General features: G+C 38.2%; 1 protein-coding gene across 7 annotated transcripts in view; it reads right to left on the reverse strand.

Moving 5' to 3' along the window:
* Window positions 1–16,462, reverse strand: part of LOC6050348 (regulating synaptic membrane exocytosis protein 1) — a 115,033-nt gene that overhangs the window by 65,999 nt on the left and 32,572 nt on the right. For all 7 annotated transcript variants that reach the window (XR_005278607.1, XR_005278603.1, XR_005278602.1 and 4 more), the window contains exons 4-7: window positions 13,513–13,717; window positions 12,604–12,726; window positions 12,134–12,544; window positions 11,825–12,059 (exon numbers count right to left, since the gene is read on the reverse strand). Coding sequence is in view for 1 of the 7 variants with exons in the window: in XM_038263939.1 (XP_038119867.1) it covers window positions 11,825–12,059; window positions 12,134–12,544; window positions 12,604–12,726; window positions 13,513–13,717 (974 nt within the window). In the remaining 6 variants the exon portion in view is untranslated. The remainder of the gene's footprint in view (window positions 1–11,824; window positions 12,060–12,133; window positions 12,545–12,603; window positions 12,727–13,512; window positions 13,718–16,462) is intronic.

Consider the following 16,462-nt stretch of genomic DNA (forward strand, 5'->3'; position numbering starts at 1 on the left):
AAGAATCAAAGCGCCTAAAGTTTAGTGCAAAACTAGATTTCTTCGAAATACTCAACAATTGGATTTTTAGAAAAACAAAGTTAGTGTAATAAAAAACAAACTATAATTATTCTACCAGACAGAGAAAATAATTAGAAATTAAGTATAAAGCAATAAAACAACTGGAACTACTAAACAACGGAGGGAAAGTGTGTTGGTGTGTGTGTTTTCATAACGTCATCAGAACAACAGTTCCGAAACTCACATTAGCGTGTAAGCTTGCTCAGCCAAGTCTCCAGCCAGTGCAAAGTCTCGCCGCTCTGGTAATCCAAAGTTTTTCCTCGAACAAAAAAAAAATACACAATCACACTGACCACCTTTTCCGGGACCCGGCTCCGGATGTCACAACTGCACACAGCACAGACTCTCCCGGTTGTACCTTTTCGCGCTTCGTGCGAAATCAATAAACAACACCTTGCACAAGTGCCCTCCTCCGCACAAACAACGCAACGTTTTGGCGTTTCGCGGGGTCTGATCTCGCGACGACCGACGACGACGGTAGCTATTTTTAGCCCTTCACTTGGAGTCGTCCCCCGCACTCACACGTCGACACCGGCGGAGAACAACACACCGCCAAAGTTTCCGCAGTTAAATTTAGACCGCGCCGGAGAGAGAGAGAGGCGTCCGTCTACCCCGAGAAGAACTCCGGAGTGGCCGATCCGGCGAGAGAGATAGATAGAGAGAGTGGGAGAGCTGGCCAAGGATCTCGGGATAACCGAATCAAGAACTACGCACTAATTTACAGGCCAGAAAGCACTCTAATAAAGAGACCCCACGACGACACACGGATGTGGCCACGTGTGGGTGTGTGTGTTCAGGCAAAATCGGTCACTGACCAACACATGCACCGACACAGGATCGCCAGGGAACCCGCGCGGAACGGACACAGGATATCTGTTTTCAAGGCTGAATTTTTGTTTTTCGCTTCGTCTTCTTGTTTTTCCTTTTTCACCTCCAAAACTCCTGATCACTGCAGATAAGCGTCGGAAAACGCTTCAGGACCCAATCCGCGCTACGCGTGTGTCTTTGTGTGTGTACGTGGCGGAAGGAAAAATCGAAACAACGCCCGGTCGGTGTGTTTACGTGGCCAAAATGGTCGGAAGTTCACTGGCCACCGACGGAAACATCCTACGTTTCGTTCCGGTCTTCGCTTCCCCTGTTCGAACAGTGATATAACACAGTTTCCGACGGGAAAAACGCACTTTTCCGAATTTTCCTGTCGCAGCCTCGCACTCGAAAAATAAGGAGGAAAATCCACTTCTTCTTCCTTCCTTCCTTGTTCGGAGAGCTTCAGCTGCTGATGATGTGCTTGTCAGCGCTTTTTTTTCCCGCGGCCGTGAGCTTTCGCGCAGCTTTTTGCCGTATCTCGCCTCGAGCTTACTCGAGCTTCTCGTTCGACTGGCAGGACCAAACTGAGCGCACGCAAAGGAAAATTTACATGCACTGCCCTTTTTTCCTTGCTTTGCTTTGCTGCTTCCTTCCTTCCAGCCAGCAGCAAATTGGATGTTCTCAGTGCAACCCCCCACCGAAAACGGACACACGGACTCTCTCACCGCTCTCATTCAAACATCTCTCATTTTCCGCGGTCGTCCGCCACTCACACTCACAGCAGTGGAGATGAAGAAGAAGAAGAAGCAGTTAAAAATCGCGCGTGACGAGAACTCACACTTGTGCACGTGAGACACTCACGTGCTGACCAAAGCATCACCCACCTCCTACGATGCCCCCTGCAGGGAAAAGAGCCCTGTTTCTAGCACGACGTCGGGTGCATTCGCGGAAAAGTGCACTACACTCACACGTGGGATGGAATGGTCGTTTTTTTTGTCTGCGGCAACGTGCACGTGATGGGTTTGGTCCGCGGCTGAGTTTGGACGGTTTTGGGAGATGTTACAAATAACTGCAAATTGGTATTTTGTATGACATTCATCAATCTGTCACTCCATTACCAAACCAAAGCGAAAAAAGTTACTCAACTCAATTTAAAAGAACAAAACTCGACATTTTTTTCAGTTTAGTCATTGTATGATAGATTTGTGCTCCGAAATCTGTTTTAAAAAAATCTTCAAGCAAGTATATTTCATCGGTAAACTATATTTTTACAGAAATTTTAGTAGACTCACTGCGTTTTACTGATAAATCGGTAAAAATACAACTTTACCAAAAAACTGTGAAATTTTCAATCGATTTACGGTAGAAATGACCCGAATTCTGCACACTTTTTCCGAAATTCGGTTAGATAAGTAGTCAGTGGGGATGACATAGGGCCCAATCTCAATGTGATTTTTACGGATTATACCATTTCTCTTGTTCTTCTTAATAAAACTAAATTCTGTTAAGAGGGTTGTGTAGGCGTAATCTTAACCGGCTTAGCTGAACAAAACTCGTCCTTAGAAAAAATCCAGTCGTTTTTTTTTGTCAAAAATGGCCTCTCTAAAAATAAAATTTTCTATATGTTTGATGAAATTGCTCGAAAAGTACCCAAATGTTTGAAAATCCTTACTTTTTAACGCTAAACATTTATATTTACATAACAGTACAAGGCAATTTGAAAAAAACTATTCCCAGAGGTAAAGTTCATCAAATTCCACCATATTTGGGAAAATGTTAGTAAACTATCTAAGAACAATTTTACGTTAAAAGATTTTCGATGTTATTTAAATTGTTTTTGTTATAAAGAAATCACTAGAAGTGTATCGTTTTTTGACCCAAAGTCATTTCCACTGACGGTAGCCATCTTGATTGTAGCTTGTTAAAGAGCGTTCAGAGTTATTGTCGCTAGCTAAGCTAGCGAAAGATGATGCAGGAGTGGCAGAAGAACCTACCCGAAGGGTCGACGACAAGCAGGATACTGATGCCCAAAAAAGAGAATTTCCTTAGTAGGAAACATTTAAATAATCAATGTAAGATAAATCTTTACAAAATTTTATAATAATGTGGCCAAATTTAGAGTTTTGTTTTGTAGTTTTGTTCACAGGATAAAGGTGACTTCCGAGAGGAGAGCAAATTTCGTTTCTTCTTCGTTTACGAAGACTAGGATTGTTGTTTTACTTTTGACCATATCTCGCTTTGAGTCGAGTCTATAATCTATCTACCACGAGAACAATGTTCTGTACTAACTCTTAATAGTTCTGTAAGAAAATATGTTCAATCATATGTAGGTGTAAAAAAACTGATCGTTCATAACCTCAAACTAAACCTTCACTTCAAACATTTTTTAAATCATTTTAAGAAACCAAGCACCTCCATGGATTTATTGTAAGAAAGTTTGATTCAGTGAAGAGGCATGGTTAGTTCGTATGATTTATTTATAATAAGAATTATTCAGCAATTCCCCACGAAAACAGCATGTTTCGAAAAAAAAAGTTCTCCGATCGGGCTCAAAATTTTTCTGGGGGATCCTTGGCCGAAATAATTAGACCCGTATTTTTTTGTTTGGCCATAGGGTGACCTACGCCGTGTTAGGGTGGTTCAAAAAATGGCAATTTTCGTCGATTTTCGCAAAAACCACTTTTTTCAAAAATTCATATCTCCGCGCCATTGCATCCGATTTTAGCTGTCCTAGACGCAAAAGAAAGGTGATTAGTTTGGCTATTTTTCCCAGAAGTTTCGAAAAACTAGCTTAACATTTGAAAAGGTTGAATGAAAACATAAAATGCTGTTTTGAAGGTCTCGGGACCAAAGAGCCTATGTCTGAAAATATTTGTATCGGATTCCTCAGAAAATTTCACATAACATATCAAAAAATGGTGAAGTTATGTTTTCGATACTCTGAAATACGATTTTTTGAAAATAAAAACTGGGGGTTTCGACGCGCCACGCGCAAAAATGGGAAAATGACAAAAACGGGAAAAATCAACTTTTTTCACTAAAACTGCGAAATCATTTTTCGAACCACCCTAACACGGCGTAGGTCACCCTAATGGCCAAACAAAAAAATACGGGTCTAATTATTTCAGCCAAGGATCCCTCAGAAAAAAAATTGAGCTCGATCGGAGAACTTTTTTTTCGAATCATGCTGTTTTCGTGGGGATTTGCTGAATTTATAACATTTTTCTTTCGCAAGAAATTGGTATTGGAAATTTAGAGCAATAAATTTGGAAATATGAGTACTGTTTTTCTTGATATGCTTCCGTTTTAATGGAAATCAAAAAATCAACATATTATGCAAAAAAATGGCTTCAAAATTTGTCCTGATTTGACCAAGATGCTAGAGTTTGGTAAAAAATGATTCAATATATTAGGGGAGAGTGGGGAGACTTGATCCCCGGTGACACTTGATCCCAAGCCTGTTTCTCGTCAGCATGTGGGTAAAACAATTAGCTTTGTTCTAGAAAAATTGTGCGAAATTGACTAAAACTCATTGTAGAAAACAAAGAAAAAAATTAAAAAATGTTTAGATTGAGTTACACACATTTTTCTACAAAGTGCTGCAAAAAATTTCCAAGAGATCTTTTTTCTTTGTTTTGTTAAGTATAGAAAACACTGAAAAATTATTCAAAAAAATATTGTTTATATATGAATTGTTTGGTAAACTTATCAACTCCAAAACCCTTACGCATTTGATTTTAAATTTATCATCATACTATTTTTACAATCAATTGTTTAAAAAAGTTGCGTTTAGGGAGACTTGATCCCTGCATTTTTACAGTCACTGGAATCAGCCTCAAGATTAAATAATTGGGCTGGGTTTTCGTACATAGTTTCCTTCAGTATAGTTGTACATAACTTACAGCAGTTTGAACCATTTTTCAAAAGTTTTGTAAACAAATATTACCAGCTTTTGTAAACATGCTCAATTTTGGACTAAAAAAGAAAATGTTAGATTTTTAAATATTTTACATATTGACACAAACGTACAGGTTTAATGTGAAATTGCTGTAACTTATGAAAATTAAAAGTTTGGATGAATAAAAAATATTTTGCTTTAGATTTCTTCAAAATGTTGAAAGGGGGATCAAATTACCCCCAACATTTTGAAAATGCCGGTTTAAAATATTTTTTTAAAACAATTGGCATGATTCGAAGAGTTTATCTGACGAAATACCCTTATCAGCCAAACATAGTTGAATGTTTAAGCTTTCAATTCATGCAAAAAGATCATAGTTTAGTGAGAAATTTACAGAGTTATGTTGCGATACAAAAAAAAGGGGATCAAGTCCCCCCACTCTCCCCTACATTAATATATTTTACGTAGCCATTTTTAATATACATATACAATTAAATAGAAAACATTAAAAGCTCTTGGCATTTTGCTAATCTGTAAACTAAAATTTTAACATTTTTCCCTAATAAGCCATGTTAGAGCTGATATACGCCGAATACAAATTTTAATGCTTTAAAATTCTTATCGATTACTAAGTATTCAACTGTGAATCTATTTCCACAATCAAATCTCAATTTCCAGACAAAAATTTGTTTGTTTTTTTTCAATTTCGGGAACTCCCGGGACAAAATACTAATCACACTAATTTGATATCGTTGCTGAAAAATCGTTGAAACCAATCTCAAGAAACATTGCACAACTGTGAACTAAGTTTATTCATTTTCCTTATATTGAGTAGTTGAAGTCGAAGTCTGAATTGTTGTCGAAAATTTGTTGAAAGCTAAATTCGGAGTCAGAGTTAGCTAAATTCAGAAAGCCGAAGTCAAAGTCGTTTGAAATATGCCCGACTGCACGCGTCAGTCCTGCTAGATAAAATCAATTAGTTTCGTGATCAAGATCAAATGAAAATCACACCATCCACTTTTATGACCCCCAGGTCCTTTGTGTTCTCTATTGCAAGTTTCTACTCGAATCTAGGAGTCCAAAGGCTTGAGCGGTGAGAGCACCCAAACTATTTTCTACTCCAAGAAACCTGAAAGCCTGGGTCTCGTGGCGCAGGGGTAGCGGCTTCGGCTGCCGATCCCGATGATGCTATGAGACGCGGGTTCGATTCCCGCCTTATCCACTGAGCTTCTATCGGATGGTGAAGTAAAACGTCGGTCCCGGTTTCTCCTGTCTCGTCAGAGGCACTGGAGCAGAAATCCCACGTTAGAGGAAGGCCATGCCCCGGGGGGCGTAGTGCCAATAGTTTCGTTTATAAGCTGTTTCATATGTTTATAAGACCTTTAAAAAAGCTCTGGATTTAAATTTTCTGAAATTATCAAGTCGTCGCTGTGTGCTATCTTGTAACATAGACCACAAACACTACAAGATGCTTTAACCCGATTTTGGGAACTCGCTTCCATTTCCCGGTTATCGCAATACACACTTGTGACATAGACCAATTTAGCATTAAAATGATCGTGCACACTTGTGACACGTCACACATGTTGGAAAATGTGGAAATTTTTTCTTGTTTTTCACAAATTTCTGTTGATACACACTTTCGAAAGGCAATGCAATCTTTTATTTTTGAAAATATACTGATTAAGTCGGTTAAACTATTGATTTAAGCCTATTTTAGTTTGTATGGAAATTTGGTGCACACTTGTGGCACGTAGCACAATTTTACTTTCGAAACACACTTGTGACACGTGCTTTTAAGATTTTTATTTACATAATATACTACATCTTTTAACTGGTGTAACCAAATTAGTTGAAACTTGGAGCGTTTGTTAAGCGATAGTATACAAACCGATTGCTTTAAAAAGTTTGCCTCTATCATTCATAGTTTTGAAAATATTTATCATCAAATTTTAAAAATCGATTTTCTCGAAATGTTCTAAATGGTTGTTGTCACAAGATAGCACACAACAGACGAAGTGTTATTGATTATCGGTAGCTGTGGTGGTAATATTTTTAACGTTAAATGCCACAAAAAATGTAGAACTGACAAAATAATAATGCAAAATAATGTTATGTTAAGATCTACAATTTGTTAATTGATCAATCAGTATAAGATACAGACTACGACAAGAGACTACAATCTCAACGATATCTTGGTAATTTCCATTTGGCGGAAGCACTCAAACAAATACTCTCAACGAATTTTCCTGCCGGTGACACTCATTGTGAGTGTTCTTATTTTCCCCCAAAGTGTATTAGACAATCGCTTGCTCCGGTTTGATCTTTGTTCTCTTCATTTTCGATTGCTCAAGCTGATCTGCCAAAATGAAGGAATGCCAATTTGATTTTTTTCATTCTTGCATTGTGCCAAATTAATTCGAAATCAGGTTCCATTACGACATGGTCGGTGATCGCTTCGACTGCAACAAGAACGAATCCAAAATTATCGCCAAAATGAGCGCATAATAAAATCAGCTTTCTCTTACTCTCTCATCCTTGCTCTTGTTTCTCTCTCTCTCTCTCTCGCATTGATTTCAGCATCCCTTATCCAAGGTCATTGTTAAACATTCATTAGCCGTATGCTCATCATCAGCACACCAACACCACCATCGAGGGAAACCCGAAATGATTTGTCAATGAGTGTGTTTTTCATGCATTCATACTCAACGCGAGCAGCAGCATCCGTATGTGTGTGTGTGTGGTTGTCACTCTGTAGCCAACAACCATCCACCATGCGTTCCCACGTGCACGTCGTGGCCTGATGCGAAAGTTGCCTTTTTGATTGGGGCGCCCAATCCCAGATGTGGCAAAAACATTTCATCCAGATACGGGACATTTTTTGTTTGTGGTTTTCTTTGAACATTGGTTGAAATAAAAAAAAATCTGGTAAATGAAGAGAGCAAGTTTGCGATAACGGCTGCTGATCTGAACGATACGATAAAGCTGTTCCAAACAGCTTTCGGTCAGATGGAAGTGCACCGTGGGAAATTGGATTGCATTTTTACGTGATTTTTCATTGTTATAAATTTCTTTGAATTTACATTTGCACTGTGTCGAAATCATTGGGGTTTTAATCAGTGAATTTCAAGAATTCTTATTTTCAATACTAAGCAAAAGTGAAGCCTTTGAATAGCAAAATGTGGATATAACATTGGATTGGAAATAAATCAATTTCGTGTATGACTTGTGATCAAATAAAAATTGATGAGAAATATTCGCCTATTACAGTACAGACCCGATAATTCGAAGGCCTTGGCAAAAATTCACTTCGAATAATCTAATCAATTTATTTTCATTTTTTTCTTTCTTGTTTTCGAGTGTTGAGCTTGATAATATCCTTACACTACTCATAAATGATTTAGAATTTTTTTAATCCAGGGCAATCAACTACTCAAATTTGCCTAAAATGGGGTCGCAGAACTCAAAATTCATGTTAAAAACAAGAAAAAAAATACGAAAAACATTTTTTCATGGTTCGAGTATTCGAAGTCCCATAAAAACCTTCGGATAATCGAAACATCGGATAATCGAAACTTCGGATAATCTAGACTTCAGATTATCGAGTCTGGACTGTACCATATTTTGTTGTTTTTTTTTTTTTGACATCTCTTAATGTTAGGTATGAAACCAAGGTTTTCAACAATATTCATCACATTTATATGGATGTTTAAAAGAATCAATTATCTTGGATATATGTATTCTGTAAACCAGGGTAAAATTGGTGGCCGCAAAATATAGAGTATAATTTAAAAACGTACGGAATGCTATGGAATCATACTGAATGTTCTACGGCAGTATGATTCCATATCAATCCGTCTGATTTAATATGAATTTTTCATTTTGCGGAAATATCTAAAAACATATCAAATTCACCCAGCTATCAATGTTGCCCCGGTTTACATTTTCAAGAAATTAAAAAAATAGAAAGGTTGTTTATTTAAACCTCTACTGCCCAAATTTATTTTTCGAAACAACAAATTTTAATCGTGTTTTTGGGCAACTTTTGTTCTACGAAAAACTTTACATCTCTTGCTTTATGTCTTTTTTAGTATTTTAATTTGCACTTATCTTGTTTAGTTTATCTTTTTTCTGGAATTATTTGACCTGTCCTACCACCTACTAGCATTACATTTTGCCTTTCTAATTTTGACAGTCACTTTTTCAATTTTTTGCTTGTTTTTAAAGTTTTCTGCTCTGAAATGGCATTATTATCATTAAAATTTGTAAAAAAAAATATCTAAAGACATAGTCAGGACGATGGAAAAATACTGCATACTTCTTTTTACTTAAAATGCAGGAAATGTTAATGAAAAACAGCCCCTAAAAATAACATTATAAAAAACATTGGCAAAGTCACAAAAAAAGTCAAACTTCCAACCCTAAAATTTTCTACAAATTTTAGAAATCTTCATTCCAATGCATTTCAAAGGTCAAAAATTGGTTGAAAATTGTTTTTTAGTGATTTTTTAGATCGAAGCCCGTCTTGAGGTGGGGTGGGATTGTAGAGGGTTTATAAGTAAAATTCCATATGGGGCCTATAAATCAGATTGAAACTTGGTTGGATTGTAAACATAAATTAATGTTCGTTTGTCAATTTTTGATCGTACTTAGCTTTACAATTTAATAAAATAGAGATAACATTTCGAAATCAGACATGGTAGACACGGTGCCAACAGAGACAAACTTTTTTTGTTACATGTTTTTGGTTAAATTTTACAAATTTTGCCAAAACATAAAAAATCTTATTGTTGTAATTTTGTAATTTCTTGTTTTATTGGATACGATAACTTATTATGTGCACCTTTGGTCAAGTCAAAGAAGAAACTGTAGGATTTTACAATAGACTCAATTTTTCCAAGCAAAGGTAATTTAAAAGTTTGAAACTAATTTAGTAATGATCTTCTCATTTCACTTTTAATAAGCCGAGAGCGTCAGTGTTGTCTTCAGCTCCAGACCCAGTTTAAAAATACTTTTGAAATATTATGATTTTTCTTCGTAAAGGAGCTGATCCAACATTGTAATCAGTTTACATATAATTTTTAAATTCAACAAGCTATCTACATGACAACTATGTTTTCAGAATGATTTCAAATTTAATCAAATTGGGATAATTTGAATTCTGAATCTGAGACCTGAGGAATGAAACTGGATAGGTGGCCTTTGTGTGTTGACAATTATAATTTAAACCCGTTTTATGAAAATATGTTTACATGTTGTCTTAACTTCCATAAGTTTAATTAAATTAAGATTGATAATTTTCGACATTTTGTTAATGTAAATAATCTAGTCAAATTCCAGTGATCTGATCCTTAGCTTATTCTAGCATAAACCCAAACCTTTCTATGAGTGTGCCCCTTCATGTCGCTGCAGATTGCAACAACCGTTGAACACCAACCAAAAGCGTTTGGGTTCACGGCGGCCACCAACAAACAGGAGCTGGCAAAAATAATAATAACGTCAATGATGAAATTTATAACAGCACATAATTTATACTGCAGTGTGATATCGGACACTCACACACACAAACACATGGGGAAGGTCGGTCAGTCGGTTGATCCTCCCGGGTCCTGTCCTGCAATAGTCGCGAGGGACAAAGGCCACCAGAACAGAAGAATGGAACGAAATAGTGAAGAGGGGAGCAGACTCAAAAAATACACATCACAACAACTACAACAGATGAAGGGGTGGGGAGTGAGAAGTATACTAACTATATAGTTCACAGAAAACCTTTTGTTCTTTGATGCGGCTTTTAGCGCATCTAATCAACCTGCAGCAGCACCATTTTCAAAGGCCACATCGTATCTTAACCAGCTGCTCAACAGTGGACAACCGATATCACATACGGGATCAGCAGCAAGGACTTCGGGTTCAAAGGGTGGATGGACATATCTACAATACAATTAATCTTATTTTTTGAAAATTTGGCCTCAACGATTTTGGCAATATCTCTGAATTTAATTATTGCAGCTTGCATCCTGTATTTTTGACAGCTAGTTGAGGTAAGCTTTTGCTCGCAGAGCAAATTATTCTGTGTAACTGCTTGAAAAGAACTTAAACCTAGCTTCCAACATACTTCTCATTTTTGTTTCTAAAAAAAATCTTGAAAGGGATAAGCCATGACAGCAACTTAGTCAAGTACTTTTAAAAAAATGCTCAATTTGCTCCGGAGGTCGTTGCGAGATACCTCGATTTGGATCAAACATTCAGCGTTTGTTGTCTACTGTCTTTTGCAAGCAGAACGTCACCAAACTTTTCAGCTCCCTCAGCAAACGTCAAATCAATAAAAATTGCTGCCAGATCTTTTTCCGGATCTCTCCCGGAAAGGATCCGGCAGCAATTTTGTATGGTTTGACGTTTGCGGAGGGTACCAAAAAAATGTAAACAAATTACTTGGTGCATCAGCCAATACATGAGAAGATTCCATTTCAAATATGAGTCCATTACGAAAAAATAAGTAAATGGGCATTAATGTTTGAGGTTCGACAAAAAAAAACATAAGAAATCCAATTATTTTAGCCTTAGCCGCATGTGAATGGTCTTTTGAAGCACTTAAAAATGTACCAAAAGGTCCTAGAATTGATTTATATTTTCATTGCTGAAAGTTTGATTTTAATCGATGCGAACAACTTTGGGAAACACTGAACTAAACAAACGTTTTAAAATGTATGTGAAAACGAAAAATTTAAAAATGACAAACCATCGAGGTTCTCCAGTATTGTTTCAAAAACTTGCCAGCCTTTTTAAATTGCAGTGATGCGTTCTCAGCAGACCTAGTAATACCAGGTTTTGAAATTATGTCGAACCGAGTAATTTCCGGTTCGACGATCTTTGGTCGTCACAATTCACTACGTGGTGCGCAGTGGTTTGGTAAAATTAGGGATTAAGAATAGAACCAAAAACACAAGAGAACAAGTCAGTGAATGTTAGTACAAACAAAACGCAAGAAAACAAAAACAATCAGCTTTTTTCTGTACAGAAACGGGACAAACTAGACAAAATGAAACCAGCTGTACCGACCTTCGTATTCCGGCGTCGATCGGATGTCCTCGTCCGAACTGCTAAAGGACCGCTGCTGGGGCAGGTACGGTCCACCCATCGGACGTTTATGCTTCTTCATGGGTTCCGCGATGCCACTGCTGCCACTCCCGCTGCCGTAGCTAGGCGCTCCAGACTGCATGGATTCGGCGTAGTGTTGCTGCTGGCGTGGATGGACCAGGTGCGGATGACTTCGCATCAGGTCTTCGATTTCACCCTGCCACATATGGACGATAGAAGCATTAGCAACCTACAATTCCTAAAAAGATGCAATGGTGACAGCGTCCCTACCTGATAGTAGCTGGGATCCTCCTGACCGTAGCCACCCATGCTGACGTTTCCGCTCGGACGGGTGATCTGCACCTGGGGGTTCATGTGCGACTGGTGGTGCCCGTACGGATTCTGTTGCATCGGTGGCTGCGGCAGTCCGGGGTGCTGCGGGTGCTGTCCGTACTGGCCGACCTGGCCCGGGTGCATCCGGGGCATCGGCAACCGGGCCTGCTGTGGTCCCGTGGATATGTCCACCCCGCTGTCGGACTGCGACATCCGGCGCACGGGTGGATCTTGCTGGGAGTACTGGCGGCGCAGTTGACTTCCGGAGCGCTGCATCGGGTTGTTTTCCTTTTCCGCCGCGCTCCGGGCCCGTTCCAGCTTTGGTCGCTTGTCGGAGGGATCGAATGGATCGAGCATTGTCTGGGACATCTGGAAGGTTAAAATAAATGTTGTGAGTCTTGAAGTGATTGGCAGAATTTCGAACTTACCCGTGGATCTCCGTCGATCCGCCGTACCGTCCCGCCATCGGGACTGGTGCTTTTGTTCATCCATTGGCCTGTCTTCGACAATAGTTCCTGCTTTTTCCGGCAAACGATGCACACCCATATCACCTAGTATTGGATGAAAAAAAAACGATTTAGTTGTTTCATTTTCAACAATCAAACAAATGATGATATCTAACAACATAAGAAACCGTTTAAAAATTGGATTAATGGTAAAGGGATTGATTAGAGTCCCAAGTTTGTTATTAAACGATAATGTTCCACTGCAAGACCGTCCAAACACATGATGTATGCAATAAAAACCACACTTTATGCTGGCATACGCATATTATCACTTCCTTGTCCGCATACAGCACCCCTTTGGCGTAGTTTAAATTTTTAAAGAGGCTCAGCATAACGATTTGATTCACCCTCTTAAGCCACGTGGAACTTTTTTATTTGGGCAAAAATATTTATGGAAACAATGTCGAATCGGGAACGTATTGTTGTCTCTAGACAGATAGCCCAACTTAATTTGAATTGATTTTAGAAGATGGGAGGAAAAAACAGCCTCTCTTTTGTATCTTTGCAAGCCGCCTTGCTTTTGTCTATATATAGTATGTTTTCATTTCTAGCGCCTAATGGTGCTTTAATCTAGCCGACAGAGGCGCCTAGAATTCTGGTGCCTGATATGCCTCGAATATATGTCTGCCTGCTTCAGCAATGACTCTTCTGCTTTCCCAGCGCATTATCTTGCTTTTATAATCCATGATTCAACCCCCACCAGCATCAGAAGAGAAAGAAAAAAAAACAAATCAAATCATGCAGATGAACAGTAGACAGAACATAGACAGCCGCTGTCTGTGGAAAACCGTCACTCCGAAGGTTAAAATGTTAAATTGGCGGCTAACTTACCTTATTGTTTCGCAGCGTAACTTTGCCCCCGCATTTGGCACAACAGCGGATGTTGCAATAGTTGCAGATGTGTCCGATGCCATCCGCAAACTTTGTTTTGAGGCAAATGTGACAAGTTGCGTCCAGTTCCACGCCCGCCTTCTTCTGCTGTTCCGACTTTTGCCGGATCGAGTCGACCAGGGTCGCCACCTCGTCCTGCTTCCTCCTGTGAATACAAATTAATTGTTTATTTAGTACTTCAATCTTTTTATAAGTTATAAGTTTGCCTTATATAATAACACCAATTAACGAAGCTCTATAACCATTGTTGTTATTCAAAATAACTTTCGAATTTAAATCCGAAAGTGATGTCGACCAAGTAAAAAATCATGCACCGATATCGTTGAGTTGATTTTTTCAACTACTTTTTAACAAAAAAGAACTAGTTACATTACATAGATCAATAACTATGTAACGTAATTTTTTAACGATTTTCGCAAAACTATTTTATTTTCAAAGAACCATACAAAAAAACTTTTCCTAAAAATCGTGAAGGGGCTTAAACTGTAAAAGCAAATCTTTCCCTGTGCTTGAGGGGAACACCCGTGAAGAGTATCGGGGCTGGCATTTACAAAGCGGATTCAGTGACAGTTTATTAATCAACTTAATGTTAACATGTTAAGGTTAATGTTAACATTCCATAGTTTGTCTTCCTAAGGTGTATTGATAAGTTCCAGTTTGTGACGATACACTACCTTCCCTTTACGATGCAATCGAATCCAGAAGGGAAAAGATTACCAGTTGTGTTGGTCCGAGCCGGGATTTGAACCCCGATCTACCACTTACGAGGCGGAAGCGTTACCACTGGGCTACGTGGCTCGGATCAAACTGGCAAAAACCAAAACTCACCGATTTTATGGGTTAAATCCCATTTGAACTTCAATGCCAAACCGCCAGGTCCTATTGCAACCAAAAAACCAAAACCAAAACCAAAAAGTGCATATAAATCACTTAAGTGGTCATAACTTGTGACAGGGTTGCCAGATCTTCAATGTGTTGGACTCGTTGGAAAGGACTTTCGTTTATGTATGTTTTTTTACATTCGGATGTTTGCGAAAACACATTTTTATCCATAACTTTGAACTACTTATCGAAACTTCAAAAAAATAATAGCGCAGCATGGCCTCAAAAATGTCTGGGCGTAATATTTTAACATCCCACGTGGACACTTTAGGGGGGAGGGGTGCGATTGTTCACACTCCATACAAAAAAATCAATAATCAATTGTCGACGAGGGGGGGGGGGGTTCAAGATATCCAAAAAAAAAGGGTCCACGTGGTTTGTGGATAGTCCCTAAGACAAATCTCAATTTATGCACGTTATTCCATACCACGTGACGGTAGGGGAATACGACCAGATCTATAGCACAGTAGGCGAAATCGGACCCAAAACCGTACTTAATTACACGGCTGGTTCCACTGTATGCAAACTAGAGTCTCTTATGTAAAAAAAAATGCGGAGAATCGATTGGTAACAGTTTAATCCACCGCACGAATTGGCAAAGGGTCCATTTCACCCGAATTCCCCATTGTTTTGCATTTTTTTTTTTTTGTTTAAAAAGCTCTGTATTTAGACAGACGGCTTTATGCGGCCACCCAAAATGCACTTTGTTTATGTGAAAATGTCCCAGGAATCCAGTAAAAATAATCACTTGCACCGCAAAAAAATCATCAATTCAAACCATCCACTCTCACGACCCCCGGGTCTTTTGTGGTCTCTATTGCAAGTTTCTGCTCGAACCTAGGAGAGCAACTCTCTACGAAATCGGCCGATTTCGTCCATTTTTATTTTTTGTATTTTTTTATTTGACTCAAACTTTGTGGGGGCTTTCCCTATGACCAAATAAGCTATTTTGTGTCATTGGTTCACCCATACAAGTCTCCATACAATTTTGGCTGCTGTCCATACAAAAATGGTATGTAAATATTCAAACAGCTGTAACTTTTGAGTGAATTTTCTGATCAATTTGGTGTCTTCGGAAAAATTGTAGGTATTGTTGAGGACAATTGAGAAAAAAATATGTGCACGGAAAAAAAAATTGCAGATTTTTTTATCAACTTTTTTTTCACTAAAACTCAATTTCCCAAAATACGTATTTTTTGATTTTCGAGATTTTTTGATATGTTTTAGGGGACTGAAATCCGCAACTTTTGAGCTATAGAGAAACATGGTCAAAAAATCTGTTATGAATTTTTGAAAAATAGTGATTTTTGGAAAAAAAAATCCAAATTTCATGCAAAAACAAATTTGAAGTTTTTTTTTAATGCAAAATTGAATTTGCAATCGAAAACAACTTTACATTTTTTTTGATAAAGGGCTCCGTTTTCAAGATATAGCCACCGAAAGTTTGATTTTAGCAAAATATTTGCAGTTTTCCGATTTTTAAAAATAGTGACCATGAGCGACCATTTCTAAAAATATTTTTTTGAAAAGTTCAGAAAATTTGCTATAAAATTGTCTAAGAGACATTGAAGATTGGACCTCGGGTTGCTGAGATACAGCCGCTTTAAGAAAAAGAAACACGAAAATTGAAGTTGTCTAAGTCTCACCAAAACAACCCACCATTTTCTAATGTCGATATCTCAGCAACTAATGGTCCGATTTTCAATGTTAATACATGAAACATTCGTAAAATTTTGCGATCTTTTCGAAAAAAATATTTTGAGAAAAAATAAATCAAGACTAACATTAGAATGTAACAAAACCACACTTTTTTGCGGGCATTTCAGGGGATGATCCCCTAGGTGTACTGAGTCAGAATCCCAAATATGAGCCCGATTGGTTGCGACAGGACCTGGCGCTCCGGCTTCAAAGTTTAAATGGGATTTAACCCGTAAAATCGGTGCGTTTTGGTTTTTGCCATTTTTGAGTCCTTCAACGATTTTTTGATTTTTCAAAAACCTCATGAGCT

The sequence above is a fragment of the Culex quinquefasciatus genome, chromosome 3 (genome assembly GCF_015732765.1).
Source record: "Culex quinquefasciatus strain JHB chromosome 3, VPISU_Cqui_1.0_pri_paternal, whole genome shotgun sequence".
NCBI classification, from domain to species: domain Eukaryota; kingdom Metazoa; phylum Arthropoda; class Insecta; order Diptera; family Culicidae; genus Culex; species Culex quinquefasciatus.